Source organism: Saccopteryx bilineata, chromosome 4, assembly GCF_036850765.1.
Source record: "Saccopteryx bilineata isolate mSacBil1 chromosome 4, mSacBil1_pri_phased_curated, whole genome shotgun sequence".
NCBI lineage: Eukaryota > Metazoa > Chordata > Mammalia > Chiroptera > Emballonuridae > Saccopteryx > Saccopteryx bilineata.
Window position 1 is genome coordinate 291562799 of NC_089493.1, and position 27820 is coordinate 291590618.

At 52.3% G+C, this 27820-nt stretch overlaps 2 protein-coding genes and 1 long non-coding RNA gene across 5 annotated transcripts; 1 reads left to right on the forward strand and 2 right to left on the reverse strand.

The window, feature by feature from the left end:
* The first annotated feature begins 29 nt into the window (after positions 1–29).
* Positions 30–5172, forward strand: HIRIP3 (HIRA interacting protein 3). Of its 2 annotated transcripts, none has more exons than XM_066275596.1 (7): positions 30–169; positions 1020–1140; positions 1260–1374; positions 1621–2951; positions 3033–3222; positions 3303–3401; positions 3487–5172. In XM_066275596.1, the coding sequence occupies exons 2-7, from the start codon at positions 1135–1137 to the stop codon at positions 3645–3647; spliced, it is 1902 nt and encodes a 633-aa protein (XP_066131693.1). In that variant the 5' UTR covers positions 30–169; positions 1020–1134; the 3' UTR covers positions 3648–5172. The 2 variants fall into 2 exon arrangements, with proteins under 2 accessions (XP_066131693.1, XP_066131692.1); XM_066275595.1 differs by lacking the exon at positions 30–169 and adding an exon at positions 639–936.
* Positions 531–1020, reverse strand: LOC136334841 (uncharacterized). Its single transcript, XR_010731225.1, has 2 exons — positions 904–1020; positions 531–642 (listed from the first exon to the last, which is right to left on the reverse strand). It is a non-coding gene; the product is annotated as an uncharacterized lncRNA (long non-coding RNA).
* On the reverse strand, positions 4981–27761 carry TAOK2 (TAO kinase 2). 2 transcript variants are annotated; one of them, XM_066275594.1, is made up of 19 exons: positions 26998–27760; positions 23908–24074; positions 23652–23723; positions 23455–23556; positions 22947–22992; positions 22734–22830; positions 22456–22569; positions 22258–22349; positions 18089–18182; positions 17904–17985; positions 16984–17151; positions 16557–16817; positions 16202–16363; positions 11622–11987; positions 11338–11541; positions 10771–11010; positions 7441–7653; positions 6313–6495; positions 4981–6227 (listed from the first exon to the last, which is right to left on the reverse strand). In XM_066275594.1, exons 2-19 carry the CDS (start codon positions 24037–24039, stop codon positions 5706–5708), a joined length of 3150 nt encoding a protein of 1049 aa, XP_066131691.1. In that variant the 5' UTR covers positions 24040–24074; positions 26998–27760; the 3' UTR covers positions 4981–5705. The 2 variants fall into 2 exon arrangements, with proteins under 2 accessions (XP_066131691.1, XP_066131690.1); XM_066275593.1 differs by lacking the exons at positions 4981–6227; positions 6313–6495; positions 7441–7653 and having other exon boundaries at positions 9048–11010; positions 26998–27761.
* Positions 27762–27820: the final 59 nt, after the last annotated feature.

Sequence of the window (27820 nt, forward strand, 5' to 3'; positions counted from 1 at the left end):
AAACCTGTGTCCGCTGGGACTACAACTCCCGGCGGGCCCCGCGCCCAAGGATTTTAACCACACTCTTTGCCCTCTCAAAGAATACCGGGAAAGGAACTTGGTTTCAACGGGCTACTCTGAAGATGGTGTCGCCGAGGTCCTGACGTCACAAAGATGGCGAGCGCTGCAGGTAGCCCTTTCTTCTTTTTGTTTTTGTTTTTGTTTTTTTTTATCTTTTTTTTTTATTTTTATTTTTTTATTTATTCATTTTTTTAATTCTTTATTTATTTATTCATTTTAGAGAGGAGAGAGAGACAGAGAGAGACAGAGAGGAGAGAGAGATAGGGGGGAGGAGCTGGAAGCATCAACTCCCATATGTGCCTTGACCAGGCAAGCCCAGGGTTTCGAACCGGCGACCTCAGCATTTCCAGGTCGACGCTTTATCCACTGCGCCACCACAGGTCAGGCAGCCCTTTCTTCTAAATATGCTCAGCGATTGGAATTCACAAGACTTTCCCCCGGGGGATTCGTGGTTTTCAGTAGAGATGTCCTTTTTCTTCTGCTTTCGAAATCACAGTGGCGTACCTGGGCCGTCACCAAAGACGGAGGTAGCGTCGCAAGTTGATGACGTTACACCCAAAGGTTTCTGCTTCTAATCAGTTACTAACGAGAATTTTAAGAACGATTGGTTCTAAGAAAGGGAAGGAGACGCGAGACACCCCCCCCCAACTTCCGGGAAAAGCAAGTTTTGTCTTCCGAAGTTCTCGGTCCAAACAGCCCGTGACCGACACGCAAAGGTCCCTCCCCTCACGGCGCGTGCGCAAGCCTGTCACAGGCACTAACGGAGGCCGAGGAGAAAAAAGAGCGGCCCACCAATCCCAGTTAGAGCAAAATGGCGCGGGAGAACGAGATGCGGAAATTTACCCGTAGTTTCTTCCGAGGCCGCCCGGACCTCAGGTGCACCGGAGGTTGGGGTCAAGGTTGGGGTTGGAAAGGGCAGGGGCAGGAGGGGGACTCCGCCTTGACACGTGTCTCCACAGCACGCTAACGCACTCCATCGTGCGGCGGAGGTTCTTGTCTCACACCGGCCGCGACCACCTGGATCCCGAGGAGAAACAGACTCTGAAGCGGCTGGTGGAGAAGGAGCTGCTGAAGATGCAGGTATGGGCGCTTGGCCCCCGCCATGAGAGGCGGGGTTTGTTGCCGAGAAGTAGGGCCTGAGGAGGGGGTGTGGCTGGACACCACCTTACTACACGATTTGCCTCTTGATGCACGAACAGATTGGTGAAGCGGGTGCCAGACAAGAAGGGCTAGACCTTGTCAAGAGGGCAAAGAGGCCTGCCACACCCTGCAGTGACTCAGAGAGAAAAAGATTTCGTTTGAATTCGGAGTCAGGTTAGTGCCTTTTGCATAGTGATCCATTCAGTTATTTACTGTGCACGTATTATATCCCAAGGCATTGGATGAGGGCTGAGGGCGTGAGGTCAGTGAGTCAGGAAACAGGAACAGGGTGGACTGATGGCCATTTCCTGCTGTCGTTCCCTCCATCTATCAGAGCAGGGTTTGAGGCAACCTATCCCAAATGGAGGGAGAGGAGACAGGAGGAACCTGTCCCAATCTTCTCTTCTCTCCACATTCCAGAATGCAGCGATGCAGCCTCCAGTCCAGACTACTTCAGCGCCCCAGCAAAGAATGGGACGGTGGCAGCAGTCAGTCCGGCAGAGGAGAGGCGGAAGCGAGCCTCAAGGGAAGCAGCTGAGAGCAGTGATGAGGGAGAACAGTGGAGGGACCTTACTGCACAGACTGGATTAGAGGAGGAGGCTGTGAAGGGGAGCTGTGAGGAGGAGGAGGAGGAGGAGGAGGGCTCTGCTATAAGTAAGATTTGGAAAGAAAGGAGTAGTGAGGAAGAGGAGGCTGTGGAAAAGAAGTCTAAAGGCAGGACTAGGACGAAACCTGTAACAAGAGACAAGACCCAGTGGAAGGGTGGTGAAAGGCAGAGTGGGAGCGGCAAGGGGGGTGGGGAAGACAGCAGGAGGAAGATGAAAACAGCTACTAAAGGCACTGGAGAGTCAGCCGAAGTGGAAAGTATAAAGACAGCCGATAGTGAGGCAGGTGACTCAGAGAGAGAGGTAAGTGACAGTGAGGCAGGGGGGACCCCCACGGGGGAGAGGAAGAACCACTCTCGCAGGAAGAGCTCCAACACAAGCAGGACACGAAGCTCTTCCTCCTCTTCTGCAAGTGGCAGTCCGGCCCCCAAAGACAGGAAGGTGAGGGGGAAGATGGGGTGGGGGACCACGATTAAGAACAAGCGGGGACCAGTCAAGATTTCAGCCAGCAGGAAGCAGGCCACAAAGGACAGTGAGGACCAGGAGGAACCTGCCCAGAGGGTGGGAAGCAAAGGAGCTAAAAGCCACCAGGAGAGTGAAAAGGAGAGTGAGGGGGAGGAGACCCTAGCCAAGAAGGAACAGAACAGAGAGGAAGAGGACTGGAAACCCAGAGCTCCAAGCAATGGAGGGAAAACATCAACTTGGGAGGAGAGGAGTGAACAGAAGAAAGGCAGGGCAGTGCGTGTGCGAGGAGACTGCTGGGACAGAGAAGAGGAGGGGAAAGCAGCAGGCAGCGGGGACACCAGTGGGGAAGATGAAGAGCCACTAGTACAGAGGACGAGTGAGGACAGGACCCAGTGGAAGGGTGGCACAATGCAGAGTGGGAGCGGCAAGGAGGGTGGGGAAGACAGTGGGAGGAAGATGAAACCAGCTACTAAAGGCACTGGAGAGTCAGCCAAAGTGGAAAGTGGAAAGACAGCCAATAGTGAGGCAAGTGACTCGGAGAGAGAAGGGACTGACAGTGAGGCAGGGGGGACCCCCACGGGGGAGAGGAAGAAATGCTCTCGCAGGAAGAGCTCCAAGACAAGAACACGAAGCTCTTCCTCCTCTTCTGCAAGTGGCAGTCCGGACCCCAAAGACAGGAAGGTGAGGGGGAAGATGGGGTGGGGGGCCACAATTAAGGGAAGAGAGCAATCTGGACTCAGTCCCACAAGGCCTGGCCTTCAGTTCTTCTTTCCTCCCCAGGCTGGCCACCACCACCACCGCGGTGAGGACCACCCTGCTGTGAGCAGGCTAAAGCGCTACATTTGGGCCTGTGGGGCCCGTCGCAACTACAAGAAGCTGCTGGGCTCCTGCCGATCACACAAGGAGCGCCTGTGCGTCCTCCGGGCAGAGCTGGAAGCTCTGGGCATGAAGGGTGAGGCTGGGCATACTCGAGGGTGTGGGAGAGGGCCCTGATGTTGGGGAGGCAAGGGTCACTAGCCTCTTCTGCTCCAGGTAACCCTTCTTTAGAGAAGTGTCGGGCTTTGAAGGAGCAGCGCGAGGAGGCCGCGGAGGTCGCTTCCTTGGACGTCACTAACATCATCAGCTGTTCAGGTACGGGGCTTCTACCCACTCCCCAGGAACAGGGGGGCTTCGATTTTCTAAGACAACTCATCTCCCACTTCTTCCCCCCACCCAGGTCGGCCCCGCAGATGCACAGCCTGGAACCCTTCAGAAGTAGCCCCCCCTGGGGAGCTGTACCGCCGGACCCTGGACTCAGAGGAAGAGTGCCACCACCCCCCACGCCCAGACTGGTCACATATGCGTGGCATCATCAGCAGTGATGGCGAGAGTAACTGAGCTCCCCCATCTCCAGGGGGGAATCAACACCTGTAGAAAGCATGTGTGTGTGTGTGTGTCCCTCTGAACCCACCCTCAACTCTGTGCCCACGGAGCAGAAGCACCTTTCTTCAAGACTTCTCACCCCCAGGGACGCAGTTGTTGGGATCCTACTTCTCAGCTTGATGTTCTCCGTTTAAAGTGCTGTGCTTGAGGGGTTTATTTTTTAAGACTCAATAAAGGAGTGTTGAATCACATGAAAAATAGTCCCCAACTCTCACCCACCCTACACTTTGGGCCAGGAGGCTGTGTGCCACCCCCAGTCCGGTTCCCTTTAATTTCCTGTAGGTTCTCCAGCCAGAGAAGTCCTAGCCTGCAGACCCTGCCAAGCAGTCTGCCACCAAGCTGTCAGGAGTGTGGCTCTCCTCCACCCCCGCTTGCAGCTGTGTCTGATAACCCAATGCACAGTTGAAAGGAGCACCTGAAAATGGCCTGAAGAATGTGAAGCATAAAATGAAATAACTTGGGGACAGCTGCTGTTTATGTCTTCCTTCTCCCTTATGAAAACAGCCACTTAGTCCTTGGAGTGACTCAGCATTACAGGGGTGAGGAGAGGACCTACACCTGACCAATCAGAGCACTACCCCAGGCTTCTGGCTACAGATGGAGTCAATTAAGTCAATGTTTTTCAACTGCTGGTCCATGGACCAGCAGCCAGAAATTGCATGCTGGTCCACAAGAGGGAGGGGCAGACAGGGAGAGCGGTGACAAGCATCAACTTGTGGCACTTTAGCTGTTCACTGATTGCTTCTCAAATGTTCCTTGACCAGGGAGCTTTAGCTGAGGCAGTGACTCTTTGCTCAAGCCAGAGACCTCAGGGTTTTGAACCTGGGTCTTCAGCATCCCAGGTCAACACTCGATCCCCTGTACCACACACTGCGCCACAGCCTGGCCAGGCTATAGACCCAATTATCTGAGTTGATCCGCTTATACTCAAGGTGATTTCTGCCTTATCAGTTCCTGAAAGAATTCTTATTCTCACTGGTTCCCAAGTGTAAAAATGTTGAAAACCATTGAATTAAGTCACTCCAGGACTTGGCTGGGATTCTTGATGTTGAGGTTGCTAGTAAGATCTAGGCCTGGAGCTGCCAAGAGCCTGAGTTAACCTAAAAATCTCTGAAGCAAAGGGAAGCAGAGGTCAAGTGTGATGACCCCCTTGAGACTTTGGATCTAGTCATGTTTGAAGTCATTAAAATCACTGCAATTTTTAGTAACAGTCTAATTTTTTTTAAATATACGTTAGCACTATCACCTTCCACTGAAGTCTTTAAAAAGATACCTTAGACAGAAAGGGTGAGTCCTGGGGTCTGTTAGAATAACCAACAGTTTATTAAAAGCTTGCCTTGGGGCTCTGTGCCAGCCCCATAGCTGGGAGGGGCTCCCATAGCTGCCCCCATACCTGGGAGCAGCCCCTTTCAAGGTCCTTCCCTTGTTCCCTTGTCCCAGCTCTGATCTCAATTAAAAAAAAAAAAAAAAAAAAAGACAAGACGGCACAGGACGTCAGACGGCAACGGGGGAATGGAGAGACCCAGGCATCCTGACCCCAAGACCCCATCCTGAGCCTTCTTCCTCCGAAGGCCTTTTCCTCCCGTTCTCCCTGCCCCAGACTCCAGACTTGCTCTGCCACGTCCCAGGTCTGGGGGGGCCTGGCGTCTCCAGTCCACGGCCCCATTGTAAGGGGTAGTATAGTTCTCTGAATATAATATAGCTAGACCCACCCTTCCCCTCCCCCAGGGGACTAGATGACTATTTGACACACACATCTCCCTCCTTTTCTGAGGCTGTGATGGAGAGAGACCCTGGCACCATGGTGGGGAGGCAGGGGCTCCTGGTCAAAGCTTTGAGGCACCTATGCCCAAGCTGACCCAGCCCAAGAAGCTCATGAGATGAGGTTTGAGGAGAGCTGGAACCACCATTGTGCCCCCTGCCCTTGGGTGGGCCTCAAGCTTCAGCAGCCCTCCAGGATCAGGCTCCACCCAGCCCTGCCCCTGCCCGTCTTCTGCTCATCCACCTTGCACTTCAGGAATAGAAGTGGGAGGAACCATTGAGTATGTGGGAAGCGACACTGGTGCTGCGGCTCAGAGGCCCAGGCACTGCGGCAGCAGGTGGGCCGACATTGTCACTGCCACTGCCCCCCGAGGCTGCCCGTCGCAGGGGTTGGGGGCTGTTTCTTAGCAGCAGCAGGGCTCCACCACGGGGTGTCCCACCCTGTGCTGGCGGCCCCAGCCAGTTTGGGGGGCCTGGGGGAGCCAGCAGAGAGGGCTGACGCCAGGCTGGAGGGGGCATGCCTGGTGGAGGAGGGCCATGGCTCCAGTGTGCCCCTGAACGAGGGACAGGGCGGGAGGGCCAGGCAGGAGCAGGGGGTGGAGCGGGATAGCCCTGGGCAGCAGCCTCAGCTGGGATGCCCCCCAGAGCCATACTGGAGAAACCCAGCCTCATGCTCTCAGCATCGAAAGCCTCGATCTCACGGGCCTGCCGCTCGAGCAGACTCCGGATTCGCTCGGAGCGCCCTGTCTGCAGGGCCAGCAGCTCCTCTTCCACCTGGGGCGCCCAGAAGAGAGGTCAGAGCCCAGCGGCCTGGGGCCACCGCGCGCCCCAGCCCATCCTGGGAGACACGCCCTCTTACCCGCTGCTCTAGCAGCGCCCGCCGCAGAGCGACTCTCTGCTCCAGCTCGCGCAGCTCCCTCTCGTGCTGGCTCTCTGTGCGGATCTTGATCTTACTCTGGTAAGCATTGAGCAGCTCCAGTTCCTGCTGGAGCTGCTGCCGAAGGGCCTGGAACTCGGCCTCCTGGGTCTCATCAAGCCGCAGCTGGAAGGTAGAAGAACTAGTTTCAGGGGCCTCCTCCTCCACCCCCACAATCCTCCCCTGCCCCACCTAGGCCTGGGCCCTAAGGTTTCAAGCAGCAGCCAGTGTCAACATCTACCAAAATAAAAGGTCATCATACCCTGTGACACAGCAATTACACTTCCAGGAATTTACCCCCAAGGTATACTAGCACATGTGCTCCAAGGTGTTCACTGAGTGTTGTAATAGCAAAATACTGGAAACAACCTAAATGCCCACCAATAAGGAATGGGTTAAATAAACTGCGGTACATCCATACTGTGGAAAATCCTATGCTGTTAAAAAATGAGGTATGTGTCCTGACATGGGAAGATGTCCAAGAAGTATTAGGTGGAAAAAGAAGGTAGAACGGTACGTAAAGTATGATTCCATTCATTTTTAAAAATTCTATGTACTTTTCAAATATGCATAGAAAAAAATCTAGAACAATTATTAAAAAGTTACCTCTGCGAGGTGAGATTGAGTGAAAAAATGGCAACGCACAGCATTCTTTTCTACACCATGTGTATATTTTAAGTGGCCCATTCCAATGTTATGTGTGATCACTCTAAGTACAGCAACCTTCAAAGTCCTCCAAAAGTCTAAGAAAATTGGCCTGAGGGCTACAAGCATTTTGATTTGCTTCCTGTTCACACATTAAAGTAACTCAGTTGCATGAAAACACTATAGCCACTCTTTCCTTGGTGGCTCTGGGTAGAGTAGGCAGGCTGGCTTTGTTAATACCTTAAGAAAATACTTGAGAGATAATGAAACCATTGTGGAGAATACCAACAGTGGGAGAGTATCTGAGTTTTCCAGGAATAAAAAAGCTCCTTCTCTGTCCACAACGCCCCCCCCTTCACTGCCCATAACTAAGCGGGAAATAGAGGCCACCTTCCACCATCTCCCTCCCGGGACCCCAGGCCTCACCGCCTGTGAGCTGAGCATCTCTGAGATGGACTGGTCATATTGCTCGGCTAGGATTGCCAGCTTCCGGGTCTGTTCTTCTTTGAGCCGCTTAAGGAGGCTCTTGTGTTGAGCTTTGGGCGTGGTCTCCAGCAAGTGTGCCCGCAGAGCCTTGTACTGCCGAGTCTGGATCTTACACGTCTCCTGGAACTGCTTCTTGATCTGCAGCTCCTTTGACTATGCAGTGGATGGACCGAGGGGAAACGGGGGCAGGGGAGAGGAAGAGGAAGAGAAGGAGAAGGAGGAAGAGAAGGAAGAGGAGGAGGAGGAACAATCAGGGGAGAAGAGAGGAGGAGAGGAGACAGAAACAGAGACAGGGAGAGGGAGAGAAACAGAAAACATGTTAGACAGAGGGGGCGGGGGGAACTGTATACAGACATGGAGAGATGGGATTGTGTTGAGAGAGATCAGGAAGATTCTCAATGGGCAAGAGGTGCAAAGAAAACAAGACAGGTTCCAAGAGCATGTTCACAGAGGTGCGTGGAAAACTCACAAGAAACAGCAGGAGAGTTCATGGACAGGGAACTGAGTATCTTTAGGGTACTGAGGGCATCCAAGAAGCTTTGACCATGCAAAGAGAAAACATGACCTAGAGATAGAAGCCATGTGAGCAGATACAGAATGTGTACAAGAAGGGTGAGAAAACCAAGTCACACAACACGTCCATGGAAGAGAGCGGCACAGCTAAAGAAGAAGGCCCAGGTTCAGCACCTCTGGGTGGGAAGGAGGGGAGGAGGGTAAGCACCGAGCTGAGAAACGGACAAAAACAGGTTGGCCCATGTTGGACCATGTAAGGCAAAGGGGCAAAGAACGTGGCCAGAAAGGGCCTGACAAAGTCAAGGGGCCAGCAGCTGCCACCCTGGCCAGATCTCCACATTCCAGCTGGTCCCTTATGCACTCAGCTCCCGCTCCAAGTCCCAAACCAATCCCATTTCCACGGCCCCCATACTCTCTGCCTGGCCTCCCCGAATCACCTCTCTACTGCGGGGTGTTTCCAGTCCCATCCCCCAGCCCTCTGGGGTATTGCTGGTGCCAGGAGGGAGATTCAGCTCCCAGAAGGAACGGAACCACACAGGAAACAGGTTGGTCTCGACAAAGCAGGGGATAAGGAAAAAAGGCCTTGGAACCAAAGGACTCTCCTAAGTAATCCACAAATGGGAACTGTGGGACCAAGAAGTTAGGTCAAGGCTCAAAGAGGCCCAGACCCCGAGCTGGTGGTGGTCATGATGCGACAAAGCTATGACGGCAGAGAGGATGAGGCTGAGGAGGGAAAGGGGCTGAGATAACGCAGATGGAAGTGAAGAGGTCATGGAACTGGGGCATACCAGGGAGGCTAGGCGGCAGGACAAAGCAGACAGAGGCAGCCTGGGCCAAAGGTACAGTTCCGCTCAGATCTTTTATTTGTGTTTGTCTTTTTCTTTTTTTTTTTTTTTTTGGTGGGGGAAAGGGGACAGGTCGGAAGGGAGACAGAAAAACAAAATCAAAGAGAGAAAAAAAAACATGACTCTTCCCACCCCCCCACCCCTGGCCCCAGGCCTGAGTGGATGAGGGTGAGGATGAGCACACACACAGCGGGAGAAAGGCAATAACTTAGGGGGGAGCTTCAGGAGAGCACAGTGGAACTTCTGGGCTCCACAGTGGAGGAAGCTGCCTGGTTAGAGGTCCAAAGGGCTGGGGAGTGGGGGTGTAGGAGGGGGAGGTGGGGAAGCATTCTGAGGAGGAGGGAGGACAGGGAGGACTGAGGCGGAGAATCTTCACTGAGTAGTGGTAGATAAAGTGCTCAATGCTCTAGGTTTGGGGTGGTGAAGAGCTAGCTGGTCACCTCCAGGGAGGCAGGACCCGAGACTGACGGGTTCGGGATCTCCGCCCACCTAGAGCCCCTAGTGGTGGCTGGCGGGAAGCAGGGGGACCTAGCCTGCGCTGGCTACGTGGTAGCAGTCGGGGGATACGGCTGGGCCGTTCACCCCGAAGCAGGCCCCAGCTGGCCAGTGTATGGATAGCCCAGAGAGGTAAGCAGGAGGCCAAACCCTGGCTGGCCCGTGCCAGGCGCCAGTTCCAGCCTTTGCACAGGGCCCAAAACCTGGCCAGTAGGGCTAGTGGGTGTCGAGCAGCACGGGAACTGCTCCGCCGAGGCCCAGGGACAGGCAGTCGGCTGCGGAAGCCATCCTTGTTGGTCTTGGGGTACAGTGCAAACAGACCCCGGTCCCCCACAGCCCCACAGCCCTGGAGGGCCCTAAAGGCCAAGGGCGACAGGCGCAGCAGAGCCCGTAACCAGAGCCGAGAGACACCTCGGCGAATCCGAGGGCCCTGCTGCCGCACCCAACTGCCCCCAGCTGCCATGGCTGCCAGGAGCAGAGCCAGGCTTGGCCAGGCTAGGAGCCAGGCGGCCCCAAGGCCCAGAGGGACACCCATGAGGCCTCGGTGCCAGCTCAGACCCAGCACAGCTCCGAGTGCAGTGCCCTGGGCCAGGAGTAAGAACAGACTAGGGGGCAGGTGCAGAGCTGTACAAAGAAGTAGGTAGGAGGCCCCCAGGCCCACCAGGCCCACCTCAAGGGCCAGCAGTGAGGACTGCAAGCCACCCCCACCCTGGGCCGCCAGCAGGGGGAGCAGCAGCAGGAGGAGTAAGGGAAGGAGGCCGGAGGAGGACCCCACCGCAAAGGAGAGGCCGGCCAGGAGGCCATGGGACAGGAGTCCAGGGAACTGGCTAGCGGGGCCAGGCCTCAGATACGTTGGAGGGGGTTCAGGGGGAATGTCTGGTGAAGGACAGCCATCTCCAGGATCTCTCAGGGTCCTAATTGGAGCCTCTTCCTCCTCTTCTTCTTCTTCCTCCGGGACTGGGGTCAGTGGTGGGCCCTGGACCCAGCCAAGCTCACATTCCTCATCCAGGAGGCTCGCAGCCCCCTTCTCCCACAACCTCCAGACCTCAGCCACCTCCTGACCCACAACGTTCCTCTCCTGAGGTGCCAGGGATGGAACTCGAAGCTCCTCCATCTCCTCCTCAGGAAGATCCCAAACTTCCTCATCAACTGAACTCTTTCGCTTTTGTGGACTGGGACTAGGGGTTCCTGATTCTTCCCCCAATATCCTCTGCTCCACTGGTTCTAAGGTGGCCCCTTCCTTTCCCAGAATCCTCTCTGGAACTGCTTCCTCCTCCTCTCCCAGAATTCTTTGGTCCAGGACTGCCTCCTGGCCAGCTGGGCAGAGCTGCTCTTCTCTAGGGGAGCCTGTGCTTGGTGGTCCCAGAGCCCCAGGAGTGAGGAGCAGGAGGCCCGGGGGACGCTGGCCTGCACGTACTTTGAGGCTTTTGGGCTGCTGGCGAACCTGGGCCGCGTGCTTCTGCCGCAACTCTTGCTCCCGCCGCTTGTTGTACTCCAGCTGGTTGCCCAGCTCGGTCTGGTGCTGCAGGCGGGTGAGCTCTGCCCTTGTGCGCTGCACGGCCTGAAGCTGTCGCAGCTCCAGCTCCCGTGTGGCCTCGTGCTGCCGCAGCAGCAGCGCACACTCCAAGTCCTTCTGTGTCTGTTTCTTGTTCAAGTCCTGAAGCAGAAGAGAGGCAGGGCCCAGAGCCCCGTCAGGAAGCCTTGCTGGTGTCATGGGAGTGAGGACCCCAAACTCCGAGCAGACCCCAAACTCTGAGGGTGGAGAGATGAGGTGTGGAGATGAGGGTACAAGGGAACCAAGCTCCTGGCTGCCTTGGGAACAGAGTTCTAAAGAAACTCCAGCAAGGTCTGATGAGCATGAGAAGCAAAAGGGATGTTCAAGAGGAGCAGGCATCACCCAAAGGAGCCAGAGGGGAAGACAGACACAGCGAGGTAACTGGAAAGGGGGCTGCGGTCTGGGACATGGGGGGCTGGGAGGACCTACCTCTCGCAGCAGATCCTGGTCCAGACTGTGACGTGCCAGCAGCATCTTACGCTTGTACTGGCGACACTGCAGCTCAAAGTACTGGCGCTGCCGCCGCAGCAGGCCCGCCTCCTCCTCAGCTTGGCACTGCTGTAGCTGCTCCTTCTGCCGCAGAAGCCACTCAGCCTTCTCCCGTTTGGGGGTGCTGGGGTTCTCCTGGAGCTCCTGGGCAGGGCAGTGGTAGGGCAGGGTCAGGGCCCGCCTCACCCCAGCCCCGCCCCGCCCACTGCCGCTGCCTAGTCCACCTCCTTTAGCTGCTCCTTCCGAAGTTTGTAGGTTCGCTTCTGCGCCTCCAGCAGGGCCGCCAGCTCCTTCTTCTGCTGCCCAAGGATGTGCTGCTGGAACTTGCGCTCCTCCGCCTGGGCAGCTCGCGCCTCCTTCTCACCGATGGCCTGGTGCCGCCGTGACAGCTTCTCAGCCTCTGCCCCGAAGCCCGCCCGCTGAGCCTCGAGCTCGCGCTGCAGCCGCGCACTGTGCTCCTCGCGTTCACCCCTCAGCCGCGACTCCAGGGCCAGCAGCTGCTTCTGGTGTTGGCGTCGCATGCGCTTATAACCACTGAGCTGCTCCCGCAGAGCCGAGTCCTGCTCATGCTCCTGAATCTGACGGCTGACCTGGGGCAGGAGAGAGGATCAGTGGGGCTCAGCCCTGACCCCCATTTACTAAGTCTTCATGCTCTATGGAGAAAGAACATGGATTTGAGAGCCATGGATTTAATTCTCATTCGGTACTCCTCACACATAACCTCTCTGAGCCTGCCACCTCAAATAGATAATGGAAATAACATGGACTTCACAGGTTGCCTAACCAGGTGGTAGTACAGGGGCTAGAGCGTTGACCTGGGACGCTGAGGACCCAGGTTCAAAACTCCGAGGTCGCTGGCTTGAACGTGGGATCATAAACATGATCCCATGGTCGCTGGCTTGGCTGGAGCCCTCAGTCAAGGCACATGAGAAGAAATCAGTTAACAAGTAACTACGAGTTGATGCTTCTCATCTCTCTCCCCTCCTGTCTCTGCTTCTGTCTCTATTTCACTGTCTCTTTCAGTCTCTCTCTCATTTAAAAAAACAACAACCAGGCCTGACCCGTGGTGGTGCAGTGGATAAAGTGTCGACCTGGAACGCTGAGGTCGCTGGTTTGAAAACCTGGGCTTGCCTGGTCAAGGCACATATGAGAAGCAACTACTATTAAGTTGATGCTTCCCACTCCTCCCCCTTTCTGTCTCTCTCTCTCTGTATTTCTTTTCTAAAATGAATTTTAAAAAAATGTAATAAAGAAAAATCCAAAAAAATTGAGCCTAGGCTGGACAGCTCAGTTGGTTAGAGCAGTGGTCCCCAAGACCTGGGCCGCGGACCGGTACCAGTCTGCAGAGAAAGAATAAATAACTTACGTTATTTCCATTTTATTTATATTTAAGTCTGAACGATGTTTTATTTTTAAAAAATGACCAGATTCCCTCTGTTACATACGTCTAAGACTCACTCTTGACGCTTATCTCGGTCACGTGATATATTTATCCGTCCCACCCTAAAGGCCAGTCCAAGAAAATATTTTCTGACATTAAACTGGTCCATGGCCCAAAAAAGGTTGGGGACCACTGGGTTAGAGCACTGTCCTGAAGCAAAGGCTGCCAGTTTGACCCCCAGTCAGGGCACATACAGAAACAGATAGATATTCCTGTCTCTCTCTCCCTCTCTCCCCCCTCTATCTCCCTCTCTCTCTCAAATTAATACATTTTTTAAAAAAGTTAAAAAATCAACTTACAAGTTGATGTGACTGAATGAGATGATAAAAGGTAATAAGCACAGTGCCTCTCATAAAATTAGGAACAATGCAGATTAGTTAAGAGTGATCAGGCCTGACCAGGCAGTGGCGCAGTGGACAGAGCATCGGACTGGGACGCGGAGGACCCAGGTTCGAGACCCAGAGGTCGCAAGCTTGAGCGCAGGCTCATCGAGTTTGAGCAGGGCTCACCACCTTGAGCCCAAGGTCATTGGCTGAACAAGGGGTTACTTGGTCTGCTGTAACCCCCTGGTCAAGGCACATATGAGAAATCAATCAATGAACAACTAAGGAACCGCAACAAAGAATTGATGTTTCTCATCTCTCTCCCTTTATGTCTGTTCCTATCTATCCCTCTCTCTGACTCTGTCTCTGCCACAAAAAAAAAAAAAGTGATCAGGCCCTGGCCAGTTGGCTCAGCAGTAGAGCATTGGCCTGGCGTGTAGAAGTCCAAGGTTTGATTCCTGGCCAGGGCACACAGAAAAAGTGCCCATCTGCTTTCCACCCTTCCTCCTCTCCTTCCTCTCTCCCTCTCTCCTCCCCTCCCACAGTCAAGGATCCATTGGAGCAAAGTTGGCCTGGGCGCTGAGGATGGCTCCATGGCCTCCACCTCAGGCACTAGAATGGCTCCGATTGCAGCGAAGCAATGCTCCAGATGGGCAGAGCATCGCCCCCTGGTGGGCATGCCGGGTGGATCCTGGTGGGGCGCATGCAAGAGTCTGTCTCTCTGCCTCCCCCTGCTTCTCACTTCAGAAAGATACAAAAAAAAAAAAAAAAAAAAAAAAAAAAAAAAAAGCCTGACCTGTGGTGGCACAGTGGATAAAGCGTCAACCTGGAAATGCTGAGGTCGCCGGTTTGAAACCCTGGGCTTGCCTGGTCAAGGCACATATGGGAGTTGATGCTTCCAGGTCCTCCCCCCTTCTCTCTCTCTGTCTCTCCTCTATCTGTCTCTCCCTCTCCTCTCTAAAATGAATAAATAAATTAAAAAAAATAAAAAAGAAAGAAACAGTGACTGTTAAAAAAAAAAAAAAGGCATGATCAGACAGCCTGACTGGTGGTGTCAACCTGGGGTGCTGAGGTCCTAGGTTCAAAACCCCAAAGTCACTGGCTTGAGCACGGGCTCATAGACATGATCCCATGGTTGCCGGCTTAAAGCCCAGGTCGTTGGCTCAGCTGAAGCCCCTCAGTCAATGCATGTACGAGAAGCAATCAATGAACAACTAAAGTGCTACAACTACATGTGATGCTTCTCATCTCTCTCCCTATCTCTGTCTCTTTCTCAAAAAAAAAAAAAAAATCAGACAGACCTGGGCCCAAGTCCCAGCTCTGCTACTTACTAACCATGTGATGTTTAAGTTAAGGTTACTAAGCTTTGGTTTCCTATCTATTATGTGGGGCAGTAATACATCCCCATAGGGGGCCATAGGGATGAACTCTGAAACATACGTACTAGTGTCTAGAACACTCTGAACCAGTAAGTGTTGGCTTCCTCCCCCTTCAGCAAACCCTGAAGACCATTACAGCCTAAGCCCAGAGCTGGAGTCTAGGCCATGAGATGTTACAGTAACAAGACCACTGGGCCTGTATGTCCTCACCTGAGGTTTGAACTCAGATCTACTGTTAAGGGGCTACAGTGGAACCCAGATTAGTACAGGTGGCCAATTCCCTGGAGGTTACGGACCTCTGCACAGTATCACAAAGAACCAAGCATCACAGGATCTGGAAAGTTGTCCTGTCAAAAAACCAGTCACATGCAGAGACCATAGGCACATACTAGACCAGCGGTTCTCAACCTGTGGGTCGCGACCCTGGCGGGGGTCAAATGACCAAAACACAGGGGTCGCCTAAAGCCATCGGAAAATACGTATTTATTATACAATACATTTTTAAATAATAAAATATGTATTTCCGATGGCTTTAGGCGACCCCTGTGTTTTGATCATTCGACCCCTGCCAGGGTCATGCCCCACAGGTTGAGAGCCGCTGTACTAGACCAATCAGTAGCCTCTCAGGGATTATTGGTGCTTGCAGATAAGCAGGAATGTAATCCAAGTGTTTATCAAAAGATGGATGAAAAACTGTGTTTTATAAAACATCCATCTAACCTGACCAGGTGGTGGCACAGTGGATAGAGCGTTAGACTAGGATGTGGAAGACCCAGGTTTGAAACCCCGAGGTTGCCAGCTTGAGCGCGGGCTCATCTGGTTTGAGCAAAAGCTCACCAGCTTGAGCCCAAGGTCGCTGGCTTGAGCAAGGGGTCACTTGCTCTGCTATAGCCCCCGGTCAAGGCACATATGAGAAAGCAATCAGTGAACAACTAAGGTGCCGCAATGAAGAATTGATGCTTCTCATCTCTCTCCCTTCCTGTCTGTCCCTCTGTCTCTCTCTGTCCCTAGCATACACACACACACACACAAAAATCTACCCACTTTTTCCTATCAACTGAGAAAAACACTGCTATAACTTAATTTTAGGAAAGGACCAAGATCCTGCTTACAGAATTTGAAACCATCAAAGGTACTTGGCAAGTGCCTTGGGCAAGCAGGACCCCTCATCTCCCAAATGGGACCATACCCTCTCCCTCCTAGAGGAGCTGGGAGGATTAACATAGGCATGTGTGTGGGCCTGAGGACCAATCACTGGTAGGAGGCAGACACCTGAATAGAGCCCCGGCCCTCCACAATCCAAGTCCAGCACACCTGTCATTATGCTGTTCGGCAGCAGTACTGCACAGGGGTGTAAAGCAGTGGGTTGGCCAGGATGCTACTAAAACCCAGCCAGGAAAATGAAAGAGTCTGCCAAGTTAGGAACACCTAATGCAGCCCATCTCCCTGGAGGTCTGTGACTTCCAGTGGACGGGTCGCATTGGGCAGTGTGACCAAAACAGTCTGCTGGAAGAAGACAGGGTTGAAGTAAGGAGAAAGTGAGAGGCAGTAACTATAGTGAAGGCAGAACCTGGACTTCCTCATGTACCACAAGGAAAAAAATCAGTTTTGGACTTCGATATGTTGGGGCCTTCAGGCTGAGGAAGCATGGCTGCACTTACCAGGGAGGCAGTACGGATGGTGGCAAAGTGGTCCCGGTTGCGGCAGTAGGGCCGACGGCGGGCAGAAGAGGTGGTAGAGGTGGGAGCTGGGGCTGCAGGTGGCTGAAGAGGACCTGGTGTCAGGTCTGGCTGGTAGGGGTCATCATACAGGTTGTCAGAGCCCTGGAGGGTAGGTGGAAAGAATACCTCAGCCTCAGAGAACACTGGGCCCAAAGGAAGCTCCCTGGAGACCCAGTAGGTTTAGAGGGGAGGCCATCAGTCACGCTTGGGAGGGAGGGCAGAGAACCAGACTATGTCCGAGGAAAGCTGGGCTGGGCCCTTCCACGGTCAGGCCTACTCGGGGTAAGCTGCATACCGGCAGCCGGTGGATGATGGAACTGTGCGAGGTGACCGTGTGCTCCCCCTCCTGCATCATGGCCATTTCCCGAGCTTCAGGGCCTTCCTCCTCCTCCTCTTCCTCCTCTTCCTCTTCCTCTTCCTCCTCATTGTCTGAGGCATCTGCTAGACTGTTGACTGAGCTGCTCTGACTGGAGGCGCTGATGGACATGCTGGGCACCGAGTGGCTACTCTCTAGACTGGTCAGCGTCCCCGCCCGGTGCATGTAGGGCTCCGCCTCCTGCAGACAGGGCAGAGGCTGTTGGGCAGGGAAGGGGAATGATGGGTGTGCACATGGAAGCAGCACAGAAAGACAGTGGGTGTAAGGAGGGGTGGGGAAGGGGGCCAAGTAGCTTCCAGGAGCAAGTAGAACATGGTGGTCAAGGGTGGCAGGCAAGCTGGGTCACCTCTTCCTCCTCTGGGGCCTCAGCGCCAGGGCCATTGGGTGCCTCTTGGAACAGTATCTTCTTCATCTTGCGGTACTGCAGGTTGTCCAGCTCTCGCACAGCATCCTTGGTCCTCTGAATTAGGTCCATGATGACTGTGGGTGGCCGCTCCCGGAGCACAAAGCGGTGCTGGGGAGAGAGAGCACCATGGCTTGCTGCCAAGCACCGCTCCCTCATCCTCAACACCCTATGGATGCTGGCATTCCCTCTGGCCTGAGGCACTCCCTTGGGGCTCATGATCATCATGGGTTGATGCTGGCCTGTCCCAACCCCTCCTTCCACATTAATTTCCACTACTCAATCTCTGCTTCCCAGTCTCTCATTCGTTCAGCCAGGGCTGATGGTCAAGAACAGTCAGATCTGGATTCTAGTCCAGGTCCTCTGTCAAAGTGCTGCATGCCCCTGGACATGTCACGAGGCCTCTCTGGGCCTCATAATGTATCCCACAAATATAAAACAAGTGTCAAACTAGACAATCTACATCGGTTCCCAGCTAGAGCTCTTTAAGCCCCCATGGATCTGTGAAGGGAATGAGGTGCCCTCTACTTCTCAAAAAACACCTAAGGAAAATCATACATGTGCCCATGACAAGGTTACATAGGCTTTTGGCATGATTTACATCAGATCAGTGTGGTAACCCTGGGTATCGCACGCTGACCAGAAGCTCTGGCTGGCAATTATATACATCTTTGATTAATAAAAGATGGAAATACAAATTATAACTTAAATAAATGCAGTTTGATAGACAATATCTAGGAAAACAGAGTCCCGGGGGATGGGGATGGGAACTCATACAAGAAGTTCTTGGTAAAGGAGAAAGTGGGAATCACTAATTGAGGAATTTCTTGTGGCTCTAACAAGCTAGGCCAGTGAGCCCTCACCTTCAGAAGAACCTCTGAGGTTGGTCTGTCTTGAGGGATTTTCTGAAGACAGGAGTCAACAAAATTCCGGAAGTACTCAGACCTAGTAATGACAGGAGGGCCAGGGAGGGGCAGGGAAGGCATGCATGAGTCAGGCCATCTCACCCTATGGCCTAACCCCTGGGCCCAGGAATCCCAGTCTTTACCAATGTCCTGACTGGAGCACAGGGGACTCGTTCTGTGCAATGTGGTATAAGGCACTCATCGCATTCATGTTAAACAGCGGTGGTTTCCGTTCCGCTAGAGAAAGGTCAAGAGGGGGAGAAGTGAGAGGTGGCAGATGGGTAGAGACTGGAACAGCAATCAGAAGACTTGGGTTCACATTCCAGCTCCCTGACTTCCTTGCTGCATAACCCTGCGCATGTCACATAATCTTGGTACAGTCCCTCGTAGAATGCAACACCCATTCTCTCCCCTGCACAAAGTGGAACAGGGGTCAAAGAAAAGAACGTCTGGGAGATCACCGGAGAAGGAAGCACACTGTTTTCGGTCCAACTTGTTTTTTTTCTTTACAGAGACAGAGAGTCAGAAAGAGATAGAGACAGACAGACAGGAACGAAGAGATGAGAAGCATCAATCATTAGTTTTTTCTTTTCATTGCGCGTTGCAACACCTTAGTTGTTCATTGATTGCTTTCTCATATGTGCCTTGACCGCGGGCCTTCAGCAGACCAAATAACCCCTTGCTTGAGCCAGCGACCTTGGGCTCAAGCTGGTGAGCTTTTGCTCAAACTAGATGAGCCCGTGCCCAAGCTGGCGACCTCGGGGTCTCGAATCTGGGTCTTCTGCATCCCAGTCCAACGCTCTGTCCACTGCGCCACCACCTGGTCAGGCTCAGCCCAACTATTTATTAGGTGCCAAATGAGAGCAGAAAGCTTGCAGTGTTATGAACAAGATAAACAAAAGCTAGGTAGGCCCTGCCCTCAAGGAACTTCCAGCCTAACAGAAAAGATGAAATAGAACTGTACAAATAATATCAAGTTCAAACTGTTAACTGGCACAAGAGGGAGACAGGAAAACGGCTAGGAAGGTGGGTACGTGGTGTGGGCTTTCAAGCTGGTCCATTTGCAGAAGAGTCAGAAAGTCTTCTGGAAAAGGGGTACTGCAGCCAGGGCTCAGATCAGAAGTTCCAAGCCAGGAGTCCCTTGTGGCTCAGGCAAATGTTTTGTGCTGGTTTTTTTTCCCCGCCTACACAGTGATTTTGAGATTAAATTCCACATAACAATTAAATAATAATAATCTAAATCTCAAGTTTCTCTTTAAAAATGAGATCCAGAAAACTGAAGCCTGCATTCTTGCATAACAATGTGATTGAGCTGAAGAGAAGCACTCTCCCATTTGCCACAGGCTTCTTCATATTGCTTCTCTGATCGTATCAATTGCCATTTATACTCAGGATTGACAGGGTTTACTTTTTTTTTTTTTTTTTCGTTTCTTTTTTTTACAGAGACAGAGAGAGTCAGAGAGAGTCAGAGAGAGGGACAGACAGGAACAAACAGGAACGGAGAGAGATGAGAAGTATCAATCATCAGTCTTTCATTGCGACACCTGTTGTTCATTGATTGCTTTCTCCTATGTGCCTTGACCGTGGGCCTTCAGCAGACCGAGTAACCCCTTGCTCAAGCCAGCGACCTTGGGTCCAAGCTGGTGAGCTTTTGCTCAAACCAGATGAGCCTGCACTCAAGCTGGCGACCTTGGGGTCTTGAACCTGGGTCCTCTACATCCCAGTCCGACGCTCTATCCACTGCGCCACCACTGGGTCAGGCGATAGGGTTTACTTTTATTTTTTTTTTTTTAATTTTTTTTTTTTAATTTATTCATTTTAGAGAGGAGAGAGAGAGAGAGAGAGAGGGAGAGAGAGAGGAGAGAGAGAGACAGAGAGAGAAGGTGGGGAGGAGCTGGAAGCATCAACTCCCATATGTGCCTTGACCAGGCAAGCCCAGGGTTTCGAACAGGCGACCTCAGCATTTCCAGGTCGACGCTTTATCCACTGCGCCACCACAGGTCAGGCAGGGTTTACTTTTAATCAAAGCAAAATACTTCTCTGTATCCATGTCTCTACCAAAACTAGGAATAAAATGAATAGTTTTAGACTTTTTTTTTTGGTGGGCCACTATCTTTAATACTAGCTAGCACCCGACGGGCGAGAACTACACAAAGCGGGAAAACACTTCCCTTTCCACTCAGGGCTCCCAAAGCCACTGACTCATCTGAGTACAGTATTCCTAGAATCAAAGGTTTCTAGCTCACCAGCCTTATTCACCTTTGTTCCCCATCTCCTTCTCTCTGCACAAACTGGCTTCTCCCTCAGCACTCCGCCATCTTGGCTGCCTCTCTCCTGCAATGCTAGTTTCAGGAACCGAGTAGACTTTTCTCATATCTGGCCTGCTTGACATATTTACATCGCCTGTCTTGTAGCCTGAGTGGTAAATGTAGACACACAGAGACGGACATGTATAAACCTCTACCCTTGGGCAGGACAGAACATCAACCAAGGCGAGAAAGTGGAAAAGTTCACGGCACCCTCGGGGTGGAGATCACTAAGAGGGAGCCAGGTTTTAGGAAGTAGAGTATTTAGCTTGTGTAAGGAAAGATGGAGGATAACTTAAGTCTTGAAAGCGATGGGGAACGACTGATGGCCTGAGGAGGGAGGCGAAAGGACAGAGCCTGGGAAGATCTCTGTGACATAAGACACTGTAGTAGGAGAGACTGGCGGTAGGAAAACCAGTGCGGGAAGTTGTTGATATGAACAACTAACAATCTCTTTCTTGGACAGCTATTCCATTCTTGCCACCCTACTGGAGGCCTTACAAACATCGTCTCATTAAACAGCTGTTTCGATAATGTAGGTTGGTAAAGATGAGAACCTGGGCATGGCCTCAAGGCCTCGTGAACTCACTGGAGCTCACCTCTCCGGCTTCACTCTCTGCTCTTTGCATCACTGCAATATTCCAAATCCCTGAGGCCAGTCTCAGTTCCCCATGCCTGCTCTTACCTGTCTGGAATGCTCTTCCCTATAGTCTTCCAACAACTATCATTTGCCTTGTGGTTTAGACATCTCTGCTGTAAGAAAGCCTTCCTCAGGCCCTGAAATGGGCCAAACCCCTTGTTTTAGAGCTGCACTAGTCTTACAACCTCCTCACCGGCTTTTAGCACGCTGAGAGAAAACATGCCCCTTTCTCCAACTTGAATGTAAGTTCCCTGAAAGCAGGAGCCTCGTTCACTGCTACATCCCAGAACCTACCAGCACATCACACAGGAGACTGGGCTCTCAGAAAAGGGTTAGAACAGGAAGAGAGAATGCTATGAAATCTTTTCTTTTTTTTAGGTTCTTTTTTTCAACTTTATTTTTCAATTACAGTTTACATTCAATTATTCTATATTACTTTCAGGTGTACAGTATACTTTGCAAAGTTTCCCCCAATATTTCCAGGATCCATCTGACACCAGAGTTTACAATATTACTGACTATATTCCTTCCCTATGACGTACTTTATAGGGAGGTTCTCTTCCATTTAACTTGGTCATCAGTTGAAGACACTTTCAATTCTGTCTCTAGTCAAGTCTAAGAAGTGAGGTTATTTCTTTGATAATTTCCTCTTCTCTTGTTCCTCTATTTCTACAGTCCATATTCACTGGCTTTTGGACTCTCTGCATAGATTCTCCATATATCATTATCTCTTCTCTGGTCTTTGTATTTTTGTTTCCTTTTTATTTTTAAGCTTTAAATTTTATTTATTTATTTATTTAAGCAAGGGAGGGAGGGAGGGAGACAGGAACATTGACCTGTCCCTGTACAAGCCCTGACCCGGGATCAAACCAACAAACCAACAATCTCCGTGCTTCGGAACAGTGCTCTACCAACCGACCTATCTGGCCAGGGCTTATTTCACATTTTGAGACCTTGCCATAACCTAGTCTTTCAATGCTTCTGTTGAACTTTATTTACTATAATATCCATACGGTTTCAAGTATTCTTTTTTTCTTTTTCTTTTTTTCAATTTACTGATTTGAGAGAGAGATAACCATCGATCTGTTTCTAAATGTGCCCTGACTGGGGATCAAATCTGCAGCTCTCGCATATGGGGATGATGCTTCAACCAACCTAGCTACCCAGTCAGGGTCCAAGTATTTTTAAGAGTATTCTGTCCTGAATCTATGAAATCTTTCGGTGTAAGAACCAGCAGGATTTGATAGCTGCCTGTACTGCGGATCAAGGGTAGAGTCAAAATGGACAGGACTCGGAGACCTCGAAAGACAGTATGGTACGGAAATAGTGAAAGAGGGTGAGGGAGCAGAGACGAGGATGTCCTTACCCAGCTCAATGCAGGTTATGCCCAAGGACCAGACATCCACCTTGCCGTCATATTGCCCTTCATCCATTGCCAGGATCACCTCTGGAGCCATCCTGGGCGAACAGTCAGGAGGAAGAGACTAATTACCCACCCAGACCCTGCCAATTCCTGCTCCCAGCATGCTGAGAGCTCTCTCTCCTCACTAGCACTCCCACTCACCAGTACGGGGTGCCCACAAAGGAGTTGGCAGGTGCCATAATGGATGCGGAGCCAAAGTCCCCCAGTTTCACCAAGCCTGGCTCTGACAGCAGGATGTTTCCAGCCTTCACATCCCTGCCATAGAAGAAAAGCACAGGAATAAGACATGCCTCTCAGGAGTGCTGGGCAGGGGCGTTAGCGTCAAGTTCCTAGGAAGGCTGTAGCCCAGCTGAATCAAGAGTGGTATAGAGAGCACCCTTCCCTCCCAGCCAGCATCAGAGCTGCTGTGCTGCTTATACCTATGGATCATGTTGTGGGAATGCAGATAGGCCAGGCCCTGAAGGGCCCCGTGGGTTACAGCTGCAATCTCCACCTCCTGAAGGGGCTTCTTATGCACTGGGGAGTAAGAGACAAACACCAAACTGAGGGTGGGACTGGAACAAGTTCTCCACCCTTCCTCTACAGCTTCTCTGCTCTTCTTTCTCCTACTTGTTGGACAAAGAGTTACTCACCTTCTAGAAGGTCAGAAGCTGAGCCCAGGCAATACTCCATCACCAGCTAAGGAAGGGTCAAGGGTCAGAGATCAGCACAACCGGCCACCCCAGCCCATATCCCTTGGGCAGAGATCCAAAACAGAGAGCTTCCTCACTATATCCTCCACCCAGGCAATGCCCATGGGTAATGACGAGGAGGAGGGGCAACTGGGATAATGGGGGGGATCCCTAGAGTCAAGGCCTCTCCGACCTGAACCCCTTCAAAGACCCATTCAATCTCCAACTCCTCCAATCCAGGTGCCCCTTTCCAACTGCTAACCACCTATGTCACTCTTCAAACCAGTCTCTCCTTCTGGACAGACTGCTGCTCACAGGTTTGTCTGGGAGTAAGGAGGGTGGGAGAGACTTCCTCCTTCTCTATATCCCCGCAACAAAACTCTGAACAGGGCCCACCTAGGAGACTAGATCAGGATCAGGATGGGCCTGAGTGGGGGCAAAAATCAGGCTAGAGTCGGGGCCAGCTCACCCAAGCTGTGTGTTCCCTCAGGTAACAGCCCCGGTACTGAATGGTGTTGGGATGCCGGAGCTTCTGTAGGAACCGAACCTCCTTGATGATGTCTTGCCACTTCTGGGAGGCAGTCAGAGGGAGGAGAGGCTTACTCAGCTGGCATCTTCAGATTGGGGTCTCCTGTCCCCCACCCAGTCTTGTTAAGCCTGACCTACCTCATTTGACTGCTTCCCACTGTAAGACATCTTCTTGATGGCCACCACCTCATTATTCCGGACATCACGGGCCTAGAGGATGAGACCAGAAGGCAGTGAAGGAACCCCGTGAGACTTGGGAAGCAAGAAGACTGGCTGGCACAGCAAGAGGCAGGAAAGGCGGGTGTGGTGAAGTAGTGTAGAGGACTGTTTGGAAGTCCATGGAAGAAAGAATGTAGTGCTCATCCCTACCCTACCCTCCCAAGCCCCAACTCACAAAGTACACGGCTCCAAAGCTGCCATGGCCAATTTCCCGAAGGTCAGAGAAGAGCTTTTCAGGGTCATCCTTGAAAAAGAGCTCAGCCACATCAGGGTCCTTCAGGCTCCCGGCCCGGCCCCCAGCTGGCATGATGGCCCCTGAGGGCCCTGAGAGTGGGGCCTGACCTGGAGAATGGACACGGAACCCTTTGAGCAAGGAGAGGGCTCGCAGAAAGAGGAAGCGGCCCCTCAAGTTTCTGCCTTCTTTTTCTCTAGTTCCCTCATGAGGGGGAGATTAGGAACAACATCAAAGCTCCAAAAAATTGAAGTTGCCCTGGCAACCAGAGCACGGGGGCCGGAGTCCCTGGAGTCCCTAAAACTGCTAGGAAGACTGGAAGCTAAGCATCCTCACCACCCCCCACAGCCCTCAACAAGTTCCATTTCCTTATGCCCGTTACTCCCCCCCAAGAATAAAAGATTCTGCCTCCCAGCCAGAACCCCAAATTCTCAAGTGTCCTGTATTACAAGTCCCACACTCCAATGTTTTCAGGCACCTTCCGATTCACCTTGGTGTTGAGGCCCCTCCTCCCTCAACCTTTCACACCCTGGAAGGGAGCAGGAAATGGTCAGGCCGGAGGCAGTGGAAATCCGGCCATTGTTAGAAGCGGGTACTGGCCCAGAGGAGCCAGAAGAACCATTCTCAGAAAGGGCTAGGGACACTGTAGCAGGGAAGAGATCTACAAAGGGAAGGACAGGGACAGAAATGGCATCTGGCTTTGGGGGCCTCTCTGTGATCTGGGCTGCCTTATCTGTCCAGTCCAATTGCATAGGCCTCACACACAGGTACAGGACATTTGTGGTGTAAAAACAACATTTATTGAACATGAGTAGCAACACCTTACATGCATTATCTCTCATTCAATCCTCACCACAACCTTATGAGGCTATTACTATTACCCCTACTCTGCAGATGAGGAAACAGGCTCAGGAAGGTTAAGTGCCTTTCCAAACACTGGTGCTCCGCCACTGTGTTTTCAAAACAGCCCTAGGAAATAAGCAGGGCAGGATCATGGTTACCATTTCACAGGTGAGGTCACTGAGGCAGAGAAAAGAAAGAGGACTTCCCCAAGGTCAGAGAACAGGACCTTCTCCTCTCCAGTCAGGAATGTGTGCTCATTACTTTCTCAGCAACTCACTACCAGCTCAGTGCGCCTCCCTTCTTGCAGGAAGCTTCCCGGGAACACTTCAGGGCTTCGGGAGAGCTCCCAGAGCACCCAGCCAAACACCAGAGAAAGCTCCTGCATCGAAGCCAAGACCCCCCAAGGGGACTCCAGGCCCGACTCCTGACTAAGCACTTGTTGGAGTTCAGGCACAAAGAAGCCTTCAGCAGAGCAGGACTCCCAGGGCAGAGTTCTTGCTCCTTAAAAGAGCCTAAAAATTCACCATGTAATTATATTGTCATGCATTGTTTCCCACTGTGCTGTGAATTTTGTCTCCTCAGCCCAACTGGAAGCTGGAGGGCAAGGAGCAAACCCAGCTCTCTCCTGGGGGCCCCCAGTGTGCAGAGGGCTCAGAATAGCTTGGGAGATTGATTGATTGCCCTCAGCAGCTCCCAGGCTGCTCAAAACAAGTTCCTATCTCCCTTCTCCTGCCAGCAACCCTGACAAGCACCCTCACCCCCACCCACTACATACCCACACACAAAGGCAGGTGCTCAAACTTGCCAAAAGAACCTTCTTGACCTCTTTACCAGCTCCCAGCTAAGAATGCCAACACAGGACCCTAGGCCACATGTAAGGAATACCAGAAAAACATCTCAGGGGACCTCTTCCTCAAATAACATCGAACATCTGAGCGACTACCAAGGTCTGTGCTAAATCATAATCACCTTCTAAAATGGACAATGCTATCTCCATTCTGCAGAGGAAATCCAACTGTGTCAGTGCCTACCCTACCAGTGGTTCATTTCATCCGCAATGTACAGCAACAGGGCTTTGAGTTAAGTTCCTTATATGTGGTCTTCCTTTCAGTACAACAATGAATTACAGCATAGGGCTGTCATGCAATTTTTAATGAGATCCCATATTCAGGAACACCATGCAGACATTCAGCATATGGATTTTTCCTTTCCTGCCTCCAGAGTCACCACAAGGCTTTAATACTTTGGAGATCATCCTAGCCCAGTAGCCTGGCTTTAAGAGCCTTCTCAGGAACCCAGGCCAAAGACTGGGATTTCAGTAAAGATGAAGGTCACAGTGGAGAGAAAAATCCATGAAGCAGAAGGCAGGAGCCTCCCACCAGGAAAGCTTCTGAGGGTAGCTCTCCTAAAAGGGAAGCTCCTCTTCCTCTCATTCTTAAATCTAACCCCAACTCAAATCCTGATTCAGCCACTGGGTAACCTTGGGCAATGACTCTGGGCCTTAATATTCTCAACTATGAAATGGGAAGATAGCAGTAAAAGGATGAAGACGGGGGTGGGGGTTCACATGAGAGAACAGATGTAAAGTGCTTTGTAAATGATAGATTACTTGACAAACGTATGAGATTATTTATATGATCACAGCAAGAGGTTGGAAGGTAACTACATAGCTGGAGAAAAATACTGCCAGGCACCACCAAACACAAATGCACACACACACACACACACACACACTTCCTTGAAAGGACAAGAAACCCAACAAGACCTTGGCTAAAAAAACATAAGCAGACCCACCATGGGGATGAGAGGCATGGGAATCAACACAATCAGAGCAATCAGTTAAAAAGGGTTATAATCATAGAGGAAGAGGTAGCTGTGAGGGGCCAAGTGAACAGGGAAGATTAGAAGGGTGCAAACCCATCTGATTAGCTCAAGCACGCAGGGCGTGACCCCCCCATGACATCAGAGAGACCCTGTCACCTGAGGTCCCCCATCAAACAGACATAATGAAGGGAAGAGAAAGGGGAAGAGGGTGTCAGCAGACGGCAATGCTGGCCAGAGGCTGACCACTGGCCCAACTGGGCTTCCCCATCCTGAGGTAAGGGCCTACCCCAGGTCCAGCTGCTGAGAAAGTAGCACCCTTTCTTCTCAATGCTAGACACAGAGACCCACGTCCCTGCACCGTCTCACCTGGTAGGGGTCACTATGGTGCCCCAGTGCTGCCGACTCCTCTTGGGGTCCTCCAGCGGCTCTGCCAAGCTGGGAGAGGGGCAAGGAGACCTTTCTCCTTGCCACCTCTTCCTCGGCTTTCTCCCTTCCTGAGGGGCGGGCCCGGGAAGCCTCCCCTGGAGGGGAGGGGATGACAACCTGATCTGACCTCGTGGTCCAGTCCTCCTTCTCGAGGGCGACAGTTACCGAGACCCGGATTTCTGATTATGGGGTCTGAACCCCAGATATTCGAACGGGAGAGAGGCTGAATCTGGTATTTCAACACGTGGGGAATGAACCCTGGATACTGGTGCACGCAGGGGCCTGAACCCCAGATATTTGAAATCCTAGAAAACAAGAGCCCCAGGTTTAGAGGTTGGGACCCGAGTCACAGGTATCTGGAATCTGTGGGGCTGATACCCAGATATTTGAAAAGCGAGGGGTCAAGCCCGGAAATTCGGGACCGAAGGGCCAGAGCCCAGGTCTCCGGCCACCGACAGGGAGCCCACCTCTAAGACGTCCAGCCCAACGGCCCCTCTCACGTCAGGGTCCGAGAGTGACAGCCCCCACTCCCGCCCCGGTCTCCTCCCCTTCTCCTTCTCCCTCCTGAGGGTAGCGGAAAGATTGTAGCTAGGGGCAGTCCCGGCGCCCTCTCTCCTTCTCTTCAGTCTCAGCTTCTCTCCGCACCACAACCCGGGTCTCGTCCCGGTCTCCCTCTCCCTCTTCCTCCCAATTCCAAGATGGAGACCGGGCGGGAGCGCGCAGGCGCGGTAGGGACAGCCGGCTAAGGGGGGCGGGGCCCCAA